Below are 13,357 nucleotides of genomic sequence, written 5' to 3' on the forward strand. Positions count from 1 at the left end.
ACAAATAAATTAAAGTACCTTGCTACTTCTTGCATCTAACCGTAACATTTATGGTAAGCTAAATTGTAATATTCTTTTAGTGAATAGTTGATGGAAGTGCGAAACTAAAACAAGATAATAACTTTGAGAATAAACAAGATCTCTAGACACACTCGGACCCTAAACCCTAAAGCAAACCTTGTTGAGAGAATAAATAAGATCAAGTAGGATGACAAGCTCAGGGGACAGATACTCGGTGACAAGTTTACATAAAGAAGCACGGAATCCCTTTTGTCCAGTTGCTAAAGCAAGGACGCCAGTTTTCTTTATTAAATCATTAACAGTAACACATAGGGCATATAGTTAGTAATCACCATTAAAAGTTTACATATTCAATTAGCTAAGGCCTAAATGCAAGAAACAGAAACATACTCTCATTTATTTGTGTATTATAATAGTATTCTACTTTCATTTATTTCTATCACAGCATTGTTTTTTTCAATCTTTTTCTTATTAGAGCAGGGTACTTTGAAAAATTTGAAAAAAAAAATTCTCATTAGTGCATGTACTAATTATGGAATGTCTAAGCAAGCATATGCAAAGAAAGACATTCGTTTAATGAATACGGTGTTTCAATAAATTCAAGAGGCTCTAATGAAAGTTGAATACACTCATTACCATGCCCCTGAAGAATTTTGCTTTGTAGGTGATTCTTGTTATAACCTGCAAAAATGACAATATGTTAGGATAAATATGTGTTTATTAACCCAAAAGCATGTGTCATGTGATCAACTCTGCTGTGCAATAGGCTGTGTTTTTTGGCAGAGGAAATAAACACTACAAGAAAAATCCTAAATAGCTACGGAAAGTTACTATGCAATCAAAATCCGTTGCTATTTTACTACGGAATATGCTACGGAACGACTTGTCGTAGCTATTTTGCTACATAAATGGTTACGGAATTGCATTATATAGCTAAATCTTAAATAGCTACGTAAAGTTGTTACAGAATCTAAATTCATAGTTATTTTACTACGGAATATGTTACAAAATGGTTTGTTGTAACTAATTTGCTACGAAAATGGCTATGGAATTGCATTCCGTAGCTAAATCTTGAATAGTTGCTACGGAATTAAAATCCGTAGCTAGTTTACTACAAATAATGCTACAAGTTTTTTGGTTGTAGCTAGTTCTCTATGAAACTTGTTACAAAATCCATGTATGTAGCTAGTTGGCTACATAATTGGCTACAAAATAAAAATCCGTAGCTAGTTAGCTATGGAATTAGGATCCGTAGCTATTTTGCTAGGAAAATTTGCTACAAAATAAAATTTTGTAGCTAATCTATTATGGAATTTGTTACAAAAAGATGAATTTGCAAAAGAGCTACGAAATCAAAATCCATAGGTATTTGGCTACTGAAAATTCCGTAGTCAAGTAGTTACGAAATATGTTTCCGTAGCAAAATATAGAAGATTATTTAAAAATATATATTAAAAATACACAATTATCTTTGAAAACTCAACAACAAAAATAAAATATTATTTTTAATTGTTTTGAAAATTTAGTTATAACATAATTTCTACATTATAAAAAAAAGAATTAAAATGTTTTATTTTGATTTTTTAGTTAAAAAAGAATTATCAAAGGAATTGCCGCATAAAATTTGTTTCAATAATGTTTCAGCTTGTTTCAATAACGTTTCATTAGGGGCAAATTAGTAAATCCAGTAACCCCAATTTACTTCCTCCCAAATTAGAGGTATTTTTGCTGAGTTCAAATCCATCGCCGGACACAGATCTCATCTCTTCCTCTCTCTCAACCTGCTGCCGCTCATGGAATGACACCAACTCGCAATTAATGAAAGTTAACCGAGAATTCGATTACTGTAATTATAAAGCGTCGACATCTGAAGCATACACGCTCTCCTCTGCTGTGTATACCCATCGATCGAAGTACAACCGGAGACGAGCCGAAGAAAAGGAACTGCTTTGGAACCACCACAGCCGGCGATAGTCGATTCTCGATTCCTTTTCCCCTGAAGGTGATGAACTGTTCTTTCGTTTATACAATTCTGATATGAAATAGCGAGTTACGATCCGCTGTTCTTATGCCCTAGATTTTCATAATTACGTGAATTGCTGACATTTTTGAGTCGTTCTTTATTTGTAAGGTACGAGACATGAACAAATCGTTTTGGATCTAGCCGTCTCTCCATCAATCTATTTACGGCAGATTGATTTTTTGTTTTCCATCTTTTTGCGGTTAGTTTCTGTTCAGTTTCGTATTATAAGTCAGTGATTAGGTTTTATTTGTCATACTTGATTTATAGTGGATGTGATTCCCGGATGCTAAGAATCGAGTCTTTTTTGGTTCTGTAAGGATCTGAACCATACTTTCGTACTTATCAATGAGATAGTGAGAAGTGATCGGATTCTCACTCTGTTCTTGCTCTTGATCGTGATTGATTAGTTAATATACATAATTGGATTCGATGACATAACAAAAAGTAGTCTGATGGTTACCCTTACCAGAAGAGCATCCCTTTTTGTCTTTTTGAGTTAACTTGGTATACCATCATTAATTTTTGAAAGGAAGCATTCTCACTGGTGTGTCATATTGCTAATGAGTTTCTAAATCTTCCAAGTTTCTCATCGTTAAAATACTGATTTAGGGAGTTCTTGATCATGCAAAGTTATTTGTCTAATGCATTGTATCAAGTATGGTCGCATCAATCTCTTATAGGCCAAGTACCTTCATACTCTACTCAAGAAAGCAACAGCTATCTTCACTTATCTAATTGTTGTCACCTATAATTCTTTCACCTACGACCTTATGAAGTTTTGTTCTATATTCTGTTAAATGTAGGCCAAAGATTCGGTTTCTTCCTACCAAGCAAGCTAGATTTCTTCTGAAATCACTGATTTGTAGTTCAGTAGTTGTGACAATGAAAGAACGCTGAGCGTGCTGCAAACATTGCTCTAGCAGGTTTGATTCCTTTTTGTTCGATTTAAACACACACACACACACACATATATATATATATATATATATATATATATATATATATATATATATATATATATATATATAGCTTCTTCTTCAGATACAAGAGAAGCTTGGTTTTCAGCAAATGATTCCAACAATTTTATATCTAGATCAATCCCCATCACAACATTCAAACTGAACCTTTTCACAGATTCACCAACTAAAAAGTTAACAATTGTTTCCGAGATGTGGGAAAGAACATCTTGCAACACTCGTTTCAGGACCTGACCAGGTAATATTTGTTCCCTGTTTTGTATTGTTGGATAAACATGGCAGAGCTCTTGCCAAAACGGGTGTGCCCAACAGCCGGCTTCATGTTGTTGCATGTGTTTCTCATCTTCTTAAAATGATTCGCCCATCTGAAAGATAAATCACTAAGAATGGTGTTATTATGGTATATTAATCACATTGCTTGATAGATAAATTTAAAGCCTTTTGTTTCCTTCTATGGAAGAATGATGTATGCATGAAGGAAGTATTGTATGAATGAAGTATGAACAAACTAAACATGGTGGCTACTTAGTAATGAACAACATTGCAAAAATAAACAAAGTGATGACAACAGATAAAATTCTACTGTTGGCATCTCAATTATATGAAATATCTTTATAATCAGCATTTACCCTTTTATTAAATATATCAATTAATGATTTTTCTTGTTGGATAATGCAGGAGCCAGAACCCATTGATTGGGAGTACTACAGGAAAGGTCTTTCTTTACCAACAAACAAACCTATTGATTGGTAGTAATTTTAATTGCAGTTTTTGTGTAACCATAGAAATCATTCCATTAGGGTTCCAATTTTTATTGTTTTTCTAACTTTATTTTAGATAAAATTCAAAATATTTTATAGATAATTTTGAATTTTTGGTCCTATATCTTTTTTGTGTATTAACACTCTTGTTTAAAAAGATTTGAGTAATGGCCTCATTTTGTGTATACTATCTAGACACCCCTTTTTCCCTTCCTAACATTCCTTTGAACTATGTTATAATGTGCTAAGTTGGTGAAGGGTAAAACGGTCATTTATCATAATCAATTAGTCTTTATGTATGCAATATTTTTTTTTTTAAATTTGAATTTTTTTAAAAAGTAGTATACTTAAATTTTTAAAAAGGGTAAAACAATCACTCTACATTGTAGATTCCAACCTAATATGCTGTTCAAATTCCTTTTGTCAGGTATATACTGGATAACAAGTTTCACCTAACAACATTTCTTGAAGATGACACCAAATCTAATGGATATTCTTCAAAAGAATTGCCATGGCTTCCTGATATAGTTAAAGATTTTGTTCTTCCTGCTGGCTTCCCTGGTTTGTTCCTTTTTCATTTTCACCTCATATGGTATCTCTAATATTTTTCTTCTCTAATTGTTTTTTTTTTCAAAATCAGGATCTGTTTCAGATGATTACTTGGAATACATGTTGTTATAGTTTCCAACCAATGTCACTGGATGGATTTGTCACACATTGGTCACTTCAAGTCTTCTAAAGGCATGTCAATCTAACTCAAGCCAGTACTTCTGATTGGGTATCAATCTAACTTGCTACCTTTTTTCTAATTCTTCTTTCTTTCTTTCTTTTTATTAGCAAACAAACATTTTGATTCCCTAATCTAATTTCCTCTACTTCTTATTCCCTTTGTTTTTCATTTCAGTCATCTCTTTTTATTCTTTTGTAATTATCATGATCTTTTTGTTCTATGTCATTGTCTAGTACTTAAGGCTGAATCATAGATTTTGTAAAGGATAGAATATAGAATTATAGATTATAATGTTCTTTGATTATCGTTTTTTTTATAAAATTCTGTGAATTTATATAATACAGGCAGTTGGTTTAGACTATTCTTCTGGAACCACAGCTGCAGCTTCTGCTGCTGCCATCAGGTGATTTTCTATATAACTTGATACTACTATAATAGTATAATTGCAAGAATTTCTTTTTAGGGTTAAAGATATGATTATATAACTTTAACATATTTACTAAAAACATGTAGATGGGTGTCAAAAGATGGAATTGGTGCCATTGGACGTTTTTTCATTGGTAGGTTTTCTTCAAAATCTCATAAATGGATACAAAAACACCAAATTTGTGCATTAACCATGATGGATTTGCCTTTCACAGGTGGAAGATTTGGAAATCTTTTTGATGATGATCCAAAACAATGGCGCATGTATGCAGACTTCATTGGAAGTGCTGGAAGGTGACTAATGGATTTTTTCTGTTATCCACTTAATACCAAGTTTTTCTTAAAAAAAAATTTTAAATTAATTTTTTTCCCCTGTGTTTTAATGTGATATGCAGCATCTTTGATCTCACTACACCTCTCTATCGTGCATATTTCCTCCCACTAGCATCTTTAGGGAATCTTGCAAAGGTATGCAAATTTACAAGATTGATCGAATAAGAAAAGCATTAAAAGTTAAAAAATAATATTCATTTTCTTTGTTGTGTGCTTTAAAATTTTTAGATATTCATTTGATTGATATTTTTAGTAAAGGATCTTCTGAAATGCATCGCGAACAATACGAGGATAATAATGCCGAGACAAAAGTCGAGATTGAGAATTTGAAGAAGTTAGTTGAGACACAACGCGAACAATATGAGGATATTCAACAAAAATGTGAGGATGTTCAGCAAAAATATGAGGATGCTCAGAAAAAGAATGTGGAGTTTCAGTAGAAAAATGTGGATGTTCAAGCAAAGTTTGAACAACTTGCACAAGCAATGAATGTCATTAACACATTGAGTGAACAAGTCAAAACTTTTATTAAACAATGATAGAATATTATGTATCGAATAATGTTTTACCTTAAATTTGTAGCGACTTTCAATTTTGAAATATGTATCTTTTGATGTATTGGATATTTCTTTTAGTTTCTATAGAAATACTTTGTTATTTTTGGTTTAATATTAATTGTATTTTTGTAAATTGATATAATAAGTCAAATTAAATAACCGAATTTTATAGAAAAAATGGTATTGAACGATTGTTATGGAGTTGATTACAAAAAAGTTGTTACAGAATTTGCTACGGAATGAATGACTACGGAATTTGTTACGGAACGAATGACTACAAAATTTGCTACGAAACAATTAGTTACGGAATTTGTTATGGACCAAATGGCTACAGAATTTTCTACGGAACAATTAGCTACGGACCAAATGGCTACGGAATTTGCTACGGACCAAATGGCTACGGAATTTGCTACGGACCAAATGGCTACGTAATTTGCTACAGACCAAATGGCTACGGAATTTGCTACGGACCAAATGGCTACGGAATTTGCTACGAACCAAATGGCTACGGAATTTGCTACGGAACAAAATAGATACGGAATTTGCTACAGAACTCATTGTTACGGAATTGTGATGGAAGTGTGTTGTAGTTGAAATGCTACGGATAGACGTCGTAGCAACGGCCATAGCAAAATTGCTACGGAACTATAATTTTGTAGTTAAACATTTTGCTACAAGAGATCTTACTATGGAATCTCATTGGCAAATTCCGTAGCAACTTCCGTAGTTATTTAGGTTTAGCTACGGAATTACATCATTTTGCTACGGAATTTTTCCGTAGTTGAATCGAAATTTTCTTGTAGTGAAATATCTATAAACAAAAATATAAATATGTGTTTATTAACCCAATATTGGATAAATTTGAGCATGAACATTTGAAGATCCAACTCTTTAGGAGAACAAACCAATAAAACAAAAAGTATCTCCATTGTCATTAAAAAACTATAGAAACATACCTAACATAATACATATTAGAAATGAGCTTGTGACAGTTAGTTTCAGGATAAAAAAGTACCTTAGGGGCCATCCTCCAGATTGCCAGACTTCCTTTGAGAGATAGCTCTGAAGTGCATTGGCTCGTCTACCGAAAAGAAATAGATAAAAGATTTCCAAATGATTGCATAAAATCAAAACTTGAAATATGTATCACTAAAAACACTACCATTTGCTTATTATCAGCTTTAAGTAAAAAACAATACGTAAGAATGACAAATTACCTTTAAAGTGGACGCCTTCTCGATACAAATAATCATATTTAATAAAGGAAGGCATCAGAATTTGATATTTGCTTAGGATGTATTCTCCTGTTGTTAATTGAAATGCAGTGAGATCTCCACCAATAATGTGATTCCATGACTTGTAATAACCCAATACATCTTCTCCTTCTTCTCCATCATCATACACAAAACTCACCCCACACTCCTTTGTAACCACATCACCGTTAACATATTGACTCTCCTTCAGCATAATAGTAACATGGTCACCACATTCCATCTCATTCATCCCAAATATCCAATGGCTTAAAAACATCAAACAATTTCTACGGAAAAATAGCGATTCACGGTAGTGGTGGTATATCCAGGTGCGGTTCTTTGTTATATTACTAATTATGATCTTTGGCAAAAAGACCAACTCATCCTCTACATCCGGAGATGGAGATGTCAGCACATAGCAGAAATTCAATCCTGTGAAGTTGTTAGCAGATGATGAAATGGTAAATGATATTGATGGCCCCATGCTTCTGTCCGTAATCCAATTTGGCATATCTTCGCCTTCATAAATTGTGCTGAATATTCCAAATTCATAATACATCTGCCACATACAACCACATTCACTAATTGCTACATTAATAATATATATATATATATATATATATATATATATATATATATATATATATATATATATTCACACAATGACAAATAATTATCTAAACCAAACCTGGATTTCAGATTCTTCCTTTTCTTCCAAGACTGTCAAAGTTCCCACACGCCTTTCGTTAATGAAGTCTGGCCTAGTCCAGCCCAAACTACGTAATACCTTTTCCTCCACACCTGCCATTGGTTGGATTTTCACCATGCCTTCAATCTCAAACGATGAAGGTGTTAGCATAACCCAGAGCAATAGGAGCTGAAGTGGGGACATTTCAGGATCAAATACAACTTTTCGCAGCGTAGGCTGACTAGAATAGAGGCTTAAAATTCTTAGTGTATGTGGAGGATGCTCGACTGACGTCATCATATTACAATTTGTCACGCTAAGTACCTCAAGCCTAGGAAGGTTTCTCACACAATTAGGCATGGAAACTAAAGGATTTTCATCCAAATATAATTCCTCTAACATGGATAGGCAACTAAAGTCAATGGGAAAGGACTCGGTGGACAAATTGTTATTTTGAAGTGACAAGTTTACTAAAGATGTCGGTAAATAGATTGTAAAGAACTTTGAATAACTTGGTATAGCCTCCAGAACGGTAGATGGAACAGCAGATTCGAGATTACAACCCTCCAGCAATAGTGTTTGAACCTTCTTTAACATGCCTATGATTCTTGGAATTTTTTGAAGTTTACTACAGTAGCTCAGATCAACGAAAACAAGTTCAAGACATTGCTCAATTGATTCACAAACATCAAGCAAACCAATGCAACCTCTAAGTATTAACTTCTTAAGTACAGGGAGGTGGTCAAAGCCACCAAGACTATGAAGTTGTTCACAGAAACTTAAATTCAGAATCTTCAATGATCCAAGCAAACTTTTCTCTTTTGAGCTGGATCCAATCAATTGCTGAAAAAAGATAAGTTACAATAATAGTGAATTTTATCAACTCGACATAGAAGAGTAATACATAGAGATAAGTTACCTTTAGCCTCTTATGAAATCGTTGTGGATAGCTATAAAATATCCCAAATGATTCAATATTGCTATATGACATGTCAAGAACAACAAAATTCTCCAGCGGTAACTCTGAAGGTATAAACTTCAAAGGGAACCCATGCATAAACAACCATCTTAATTCTTCTGGAAAATTCTTGTAAGAGCCGGTTATTTGCACATAATTGAGCTGAAGAAGCATTATCCTATCCATCTTACTCAATGCATCTGCTTTCAACTCAAGAGATCCATGTAACTTCTCTTTTTCAAGCATTCTCATGTCAAGGGTGAGGCCTAGAACATTTTCTATACCCTAAAAAGAAAGGGTATGCAAAAATATTTTAGAATGTTATAGCCATATATACAAAAATACAAAACGACTGGAACAAGTATACATGACCTCAACCTTTTTTTGTTTCAAAACTTTGAATGACTCCTCATGACAGCATAATCTACTTCGTTCCCCAGGCTTGTCAGGTGATTCTTCATGTATTAGGAATTTTCCCATCCCTTGAACCAACTGATGCATCATCAATTCGATAATTTTAAATTCATCATTCCATCTATCACAGGCCTTTAATATTGTTTTCGTAACATCTCTATCCATTCCAACAAAGAAACAAGCAATATGCTTAAACAACTCCTTATCATTTTTTAATGGCAAAGAGTCAAAGCTCATTCTCAATGCTTTAGTTACAGGTTGACTATTTTCATTCTTCAGCTCATCTATGTACCCCTCCCAGTAAGTTACATCACGATTGTGTAGAGACCTACCCAAAACTTTAAGAGCCATCGGATGTCCTTCACAATATTTTACTATCTTTTCTGACACCTCTTCGTAACCTACCTTGGGATCATTGCACATAAATGCATGATAACACAACAGTTTTTGTGATTCAATCGTAGATAAGCCGTCAAGCTTGTGCTCCACATACTTTGGTTTAATGTTCCTTTTGAAAAGTGCACAACTCTTTGTCAAGCATGCATTTTTTGTTGTTATTATAATTTTGGTTCCCGGATGAAAACCTTTGCTTCCAAGTAATGCATCTAATTGGTCAAGACTACCAATATCATCTAGAACTAGAAACACTTTTTTATGGGCTACTGCTTTTCGTATCATTGAGGTGTATGTAGAAACATCATGAACTTGAACTGAACTTCGTTTTAAAATGTCATCATACAGTTGCTTTTGTACATCAAGTATCCCATTAGATTTTTCATCACATCTCCCAGTGATATTTTCAATGTAACTGCTTGTGTCAAATTCATGAAAATGTAATGCATAGATATATTTGGCTAAAGACGTCTTCCCCATCCCACCCAGACCCAATATAGCGAGTACATCTGTCGTATGTGAAGATGCATCTTTCAACCATGAAGTGACAAATTTAATGGAATGATCCATCCCAATAAGTTGTGGCAGTGGAAACCTTGAGGGTATTTGTAATTTACGGAAGATGCCGTTTACAATTTCATCAATAAGCTCCACCTCTAGCCTGTAATTTGATTTTAGTAAGAACTAAAAGAGACAATCCAAAAAACTAACATAATGCCATATTGGATATTTAATATTTTTAAATATCCAAATCAAAATCATAGCATATTAAGCTATTCTTTGATTAAGTTTTTAACATCATAAAGATTATCGTATTTGCACTTTTAACTATATAAGCCCATAATGTGCAAGGTCATAATTATTATCTATAATAAGACAAGAGCCACAATTGTAATAGAAGATTTCATTAACGGGCCAGTGCCCACCAAAGTTTCAGTGTTTCTACAAAACCACCAAACTTAAATATCGTGTAGTATTGCATGAATCATAACAAAACGTTAGTCAATAGTTATAACTTAGCCTTTAATACTTACAAGAACATTTATTTATCATAATAACAGATGATATGATTTGAAGATGGAATGATATAAAAAATGGTAAATGAAAAATACAAGCATTCAAAATTTGGTTTATTAATGAAAAGCATATAAAAATCATTGATATGGATTATCGAAATGAATTTATTTCTGATAAATAATAAATGCATAAGAAATGTGTTAAAATTAGCAAAATGGTTAACCTTACCTGCCTATATGAATTAACTTATGTAATTACATAATTGCAAAGATTAGAATCAATTTCAAGCATTTCTTTAAGATATATCCAAATTTAAATACATCAAAAAATAAAACTACTTGATGATCATGAAGAAACGTATTGAAATGCATAAGGAAAAGATGCTATTGAACTTCATGTGCTAATTTATCAATATAAAAGGAGTAAGGAAATATGGGTTAGAACATGGTTACCTGCCATTTGCATCCTTCCCTTTTAAATCAGCAACTTCTGTAAGTGCCTTATTCCATCCATCCATGTTTTGAGCACATTGACATTTTTTATTTTCATCTGTCTCTGCCTCTATCTTTTGTCTATGCTTATCCATTGCATCTCCAAAGCTACTTTGTTGTTTCCTGACATGGGTGGGCTCCACATGATAAAAGATGGGAATTACAATATGTTTGGATGTCCTACGTTGCTCAAGGATCAACACCAGTTCATCAAGACACCATGTGGAAGCAGCATAGTTCCTGGACAACACTATAACAGAAGCCCTAGATGATTTAATTGCACTCCCCAATTCGGGTTTCAGATCCTCCCCTGTTTCAATCTCTTCATCATCCAGAAAGGTAGTAATATTGGCATGCATGAGGGCATTATAAAGGTGATTAGTGAAACTATTACGAGTATCAAGACCTCTAAAACTTAAAAATACATCATATCTATGACCATGAGTTGATGTAGAAGATGAAGCTCCTTCAAAAATTTCATGGAGAACAACCATTATGAGTTATGGGTTGAGGACCATTCTCCCTTCCCATTAAGATCTGAAGCTTTTTTTACTGACACTTTCCTCACTTCCGCCTCAATCTTAGGATCCCATACATACTGCCCTGGAACAACAATTTAAGTCAACCAAACCCTACTTGTAATTACAACATCTGAAAATGGCCAAAAGTAAAAGCATCTGAAAGTTGAAAATACCCCTGTTCATCAAGACTGAGTTTTTCTTTCAGGTTTGCAGCTATGAGCAATGATGTAGATGTTAAATTTACAAAGAAATCCCTTACCAATTTTATAGCTAATAAAGGAAGCATTACTTTATGATTTCGGATCTAGCATCTGTCCTAGCACAATCCTAATTATGATCATAGGATATAACATCGAAAAGAGCATCACCAGAGAATTTAGCAATATTACAATCATTGTGTTGTGAGTTGGAATATATAGAGAGAGGAATTAAGAAGTCAATGTTGAACTCTGTACTATCCCAACTGAAATATTCGAAATTTCAATCCCTAATTACTGTAAAAACAAATGATTATGATGTGATTTTTGATTAATAAGACATAAGTGTCTAACAACATGTGAAACTAACTTGAAAGAATGTTCATTAACAGTTACCTGCCTACAGCCTACAGAGCTACAGCGACACCTGAAGCAGCGACAATAGCAGACGATCCAACAGCCACGCCATCGAGAAGGACTTTGAGTGAAAATCCAGAGCGAACAGCGCTAAGTTGGCTGGTATACAGCGAGTCAACGAGGAAGGAAGGGAGACAGCGAGGTGAGAGCAGGATTTTGGGTTTTTTTCACGATATTTCCTTTTTCTAGAGTAAATTACATGATGGTCCTTCTTATTGTCAAAATATTACGTTTTTAGTCAAAAATAATTTTTGTCAAATGTTAGCCATAATAGGCATTGTTGCGGTTTTGGTCGGTGGTCACTTGCCAATGTGAATGTGAAATGTCTAAAATACATTTTGTTTTTTATACAACACCAATGTTTTATAAACCCAATAAATGGAATTACAGGTAATGGCATCGGATCGATCTATGGGGAATATTAATGAAGTTATATGGTAAAAAAGGTATGGTACCTTGACATAATTACATTACCCTAATAGGTATGTGGGACATACAATGTATTATTGATGAAAATGCTATTTCCTTGTGGATTTTATATACTTGGGAATGGGAAGATGTCATGGAATGGTTCATGGAAGTTGATGTACTTGAATGCTTGTATTTAAGCTGAAGTGTATGCTAGGAATTGTTGGATAGGAGTATGCTTAAATAGAAAGACTAAAGTTTTTGTATTGCGTTATGAAAAAAGAGGTGTTTACATTGTGGTTCAGCATATTATGGGGAAAATGACATATTAGCCCATTAAACTTGTCATTTTTGATTTAAAAGGTCATTCAATTGTTTTTTTGTTACAAAATGGTAATAAATCACGTATGACTGTTTTAAAATATCCTTTAACCCTTTACATTAGGTTAGTGGTGATGTGGACTTACATGTAGGATACCACAGTCCAATTGGAGTATTACGTGTCATGAACAGTATAACCCTTGGGGAGTAAGGGTTCTTACCTGGTCGGTGGTCCCCTTATATAAACTCGTATTCCCTTTTAGGTTAAACATCCTTAGTTTGTTACCCTTACAGAGCATCAGTTCTATACCCTTTGTCTTCCTTCCCTCTTTATAAATTCCATCCCTACCAACGATCATGGCTTCAGCAGGTAGCTTTTCGTACAGAGGATTCCACGCGTCGGACTTAGACATACCCACTAATAACGAGCTGTTAGCTATGGAGATGCAGG

The 13,357-nt window shown here is 33.6% G+C and overlaps 1 protein-coding gene and 2 long non-coding RNA genes across 7 annotated transcripts; 2 read left to right on the plus strand and 1 right to left on the minus strand.

Annotated features, from left to right (window-relative positions):
* Window positions 1-1,729: 1,729 nt before the first annotated feature.
* LOC145164197 (uncharacterized) lies at window positions 1,730-5,199 on the plus strand. Of its 3 annotated transcripts, none has more exons than XR_013739793.1 (10): window positions 1,730-2,023; window positions 2,153-2,243; window positions 2,848-2,967; window positions 3,179-3,259; window positions 3,700-3,770; window positions 4,210-4,343; window positions 4,423-4,560; window positions 4,857-4,915; window positions 5,026-5,072; window positions 5,154-5,199. It is a non-coding gene; the product is annotated as an uncharacterized LOC145164197 (long non-coding RNA). The 3 variants fall into 3 exon arrangements; XR_013739794.1 differs by having other exon boundaries at window positions 3,700-3,736; XR_013739795.1 differs by lacking the exon at window positions 3,179-3,259.
* LOC145164174 (disease resistance protein RUN1-like) lies at window positions 3,103-12,303 on the minus strand. 3 transcript variants are annotated; one of them, XM_079082903.1, is made up of 8 exons: window positions 12,157-12,303; window positions 11,004-11,645; window positions 9,106-10,195; window positions 8,689-9,012; window positions 7,770-8,612; window positions 7,046-7,640; window positions 6,844-6,909; window positions 3,103-3,386 (listed from the first exon to the last, which is right to left on the minus strand). In XM_079082903.1, the coding sequence occupies exons 2-7, from the start codon at window positions 11,534-11,536 to the stop codon at window positions 6,845-6,847; spliced, it is 3,450 nt and encodes a 1,149-aa protein (XP_078939029.1). In that variant the 5' UTR covers window positions 11,537-11,645; window positions 12,157-12,303; the 3' UTR covers window positions 3,103-3,386; window position 6,844. The 3 variants fall into 3 exon arrangements, with proteins under 3 accessions (XP_078939029.1, XP_078939039.1, XP_078939034.1); XM_079082913.1 differs by having other exon boundaries at window positions 3,103-3,401; XM_079082908.1 differs by lacking the exon at window positions 12,157-12,303 and adding an exon at window positions 11,737-11,827.
* On the plus strand, window positions 5,211-5,889 carry LOC145164209 (uncharacterized). The gene is made up of 3 exons (XR_013739796.1): window positions 5,211-5,232; window positions 5,334-5,406; window positions 5,530-5,889. It is a non-coding gene; the product is annotated as an uncharacterized LOC145164209 (long non-coding RNA).
* Window positions 12,304-13,357: the final 1,054 nt, after the last annotated feature.

This window comes from Lactuca virosa, chromosome 1, assembly GCF_052849685.1.
Source record: "Lactuca virosa cultivar CGN04683 chromosome 1, Lactuca_virosa_CGN04683_v6, whole genome shotgun sequence".
NCBI classification, from domain to species: domain Eukaryota; kingdom Viridiplantae; phylum Streptophyta; class Magnoliopsida; order Asterales; family Asteraceae; genus Lactuca; species Lactuca virosa.

What these genes read in the sequence shown, in the direction of transcription:
- LOC145164174 (XM_079082903.1), bottom strand. Translation starts at nt 11,536, where the DNA reads ATGGTTGTTCTCCATGAAATTTTTGAAGGAGCTTCATCTTCTACATCA. An exon ending in AAGTTTTGAAACAAAAAAAG is followed by an intron (nt 9,013 to 9,105) that starts GTTGAGGTCATG and finishes CTTTCTTTTTAG; the next exon opens with GGTATAGAAAATGTTCTAGG. An exon ending in GATTTCATAAGAGGCTAAAG is followed by an intron (nt 8,613 to 8,688) that starts GTAACTTATCTC and finishes ATCTTTTTTCAG; the next exon opens with CAATTGATTGGATCCAGCTC.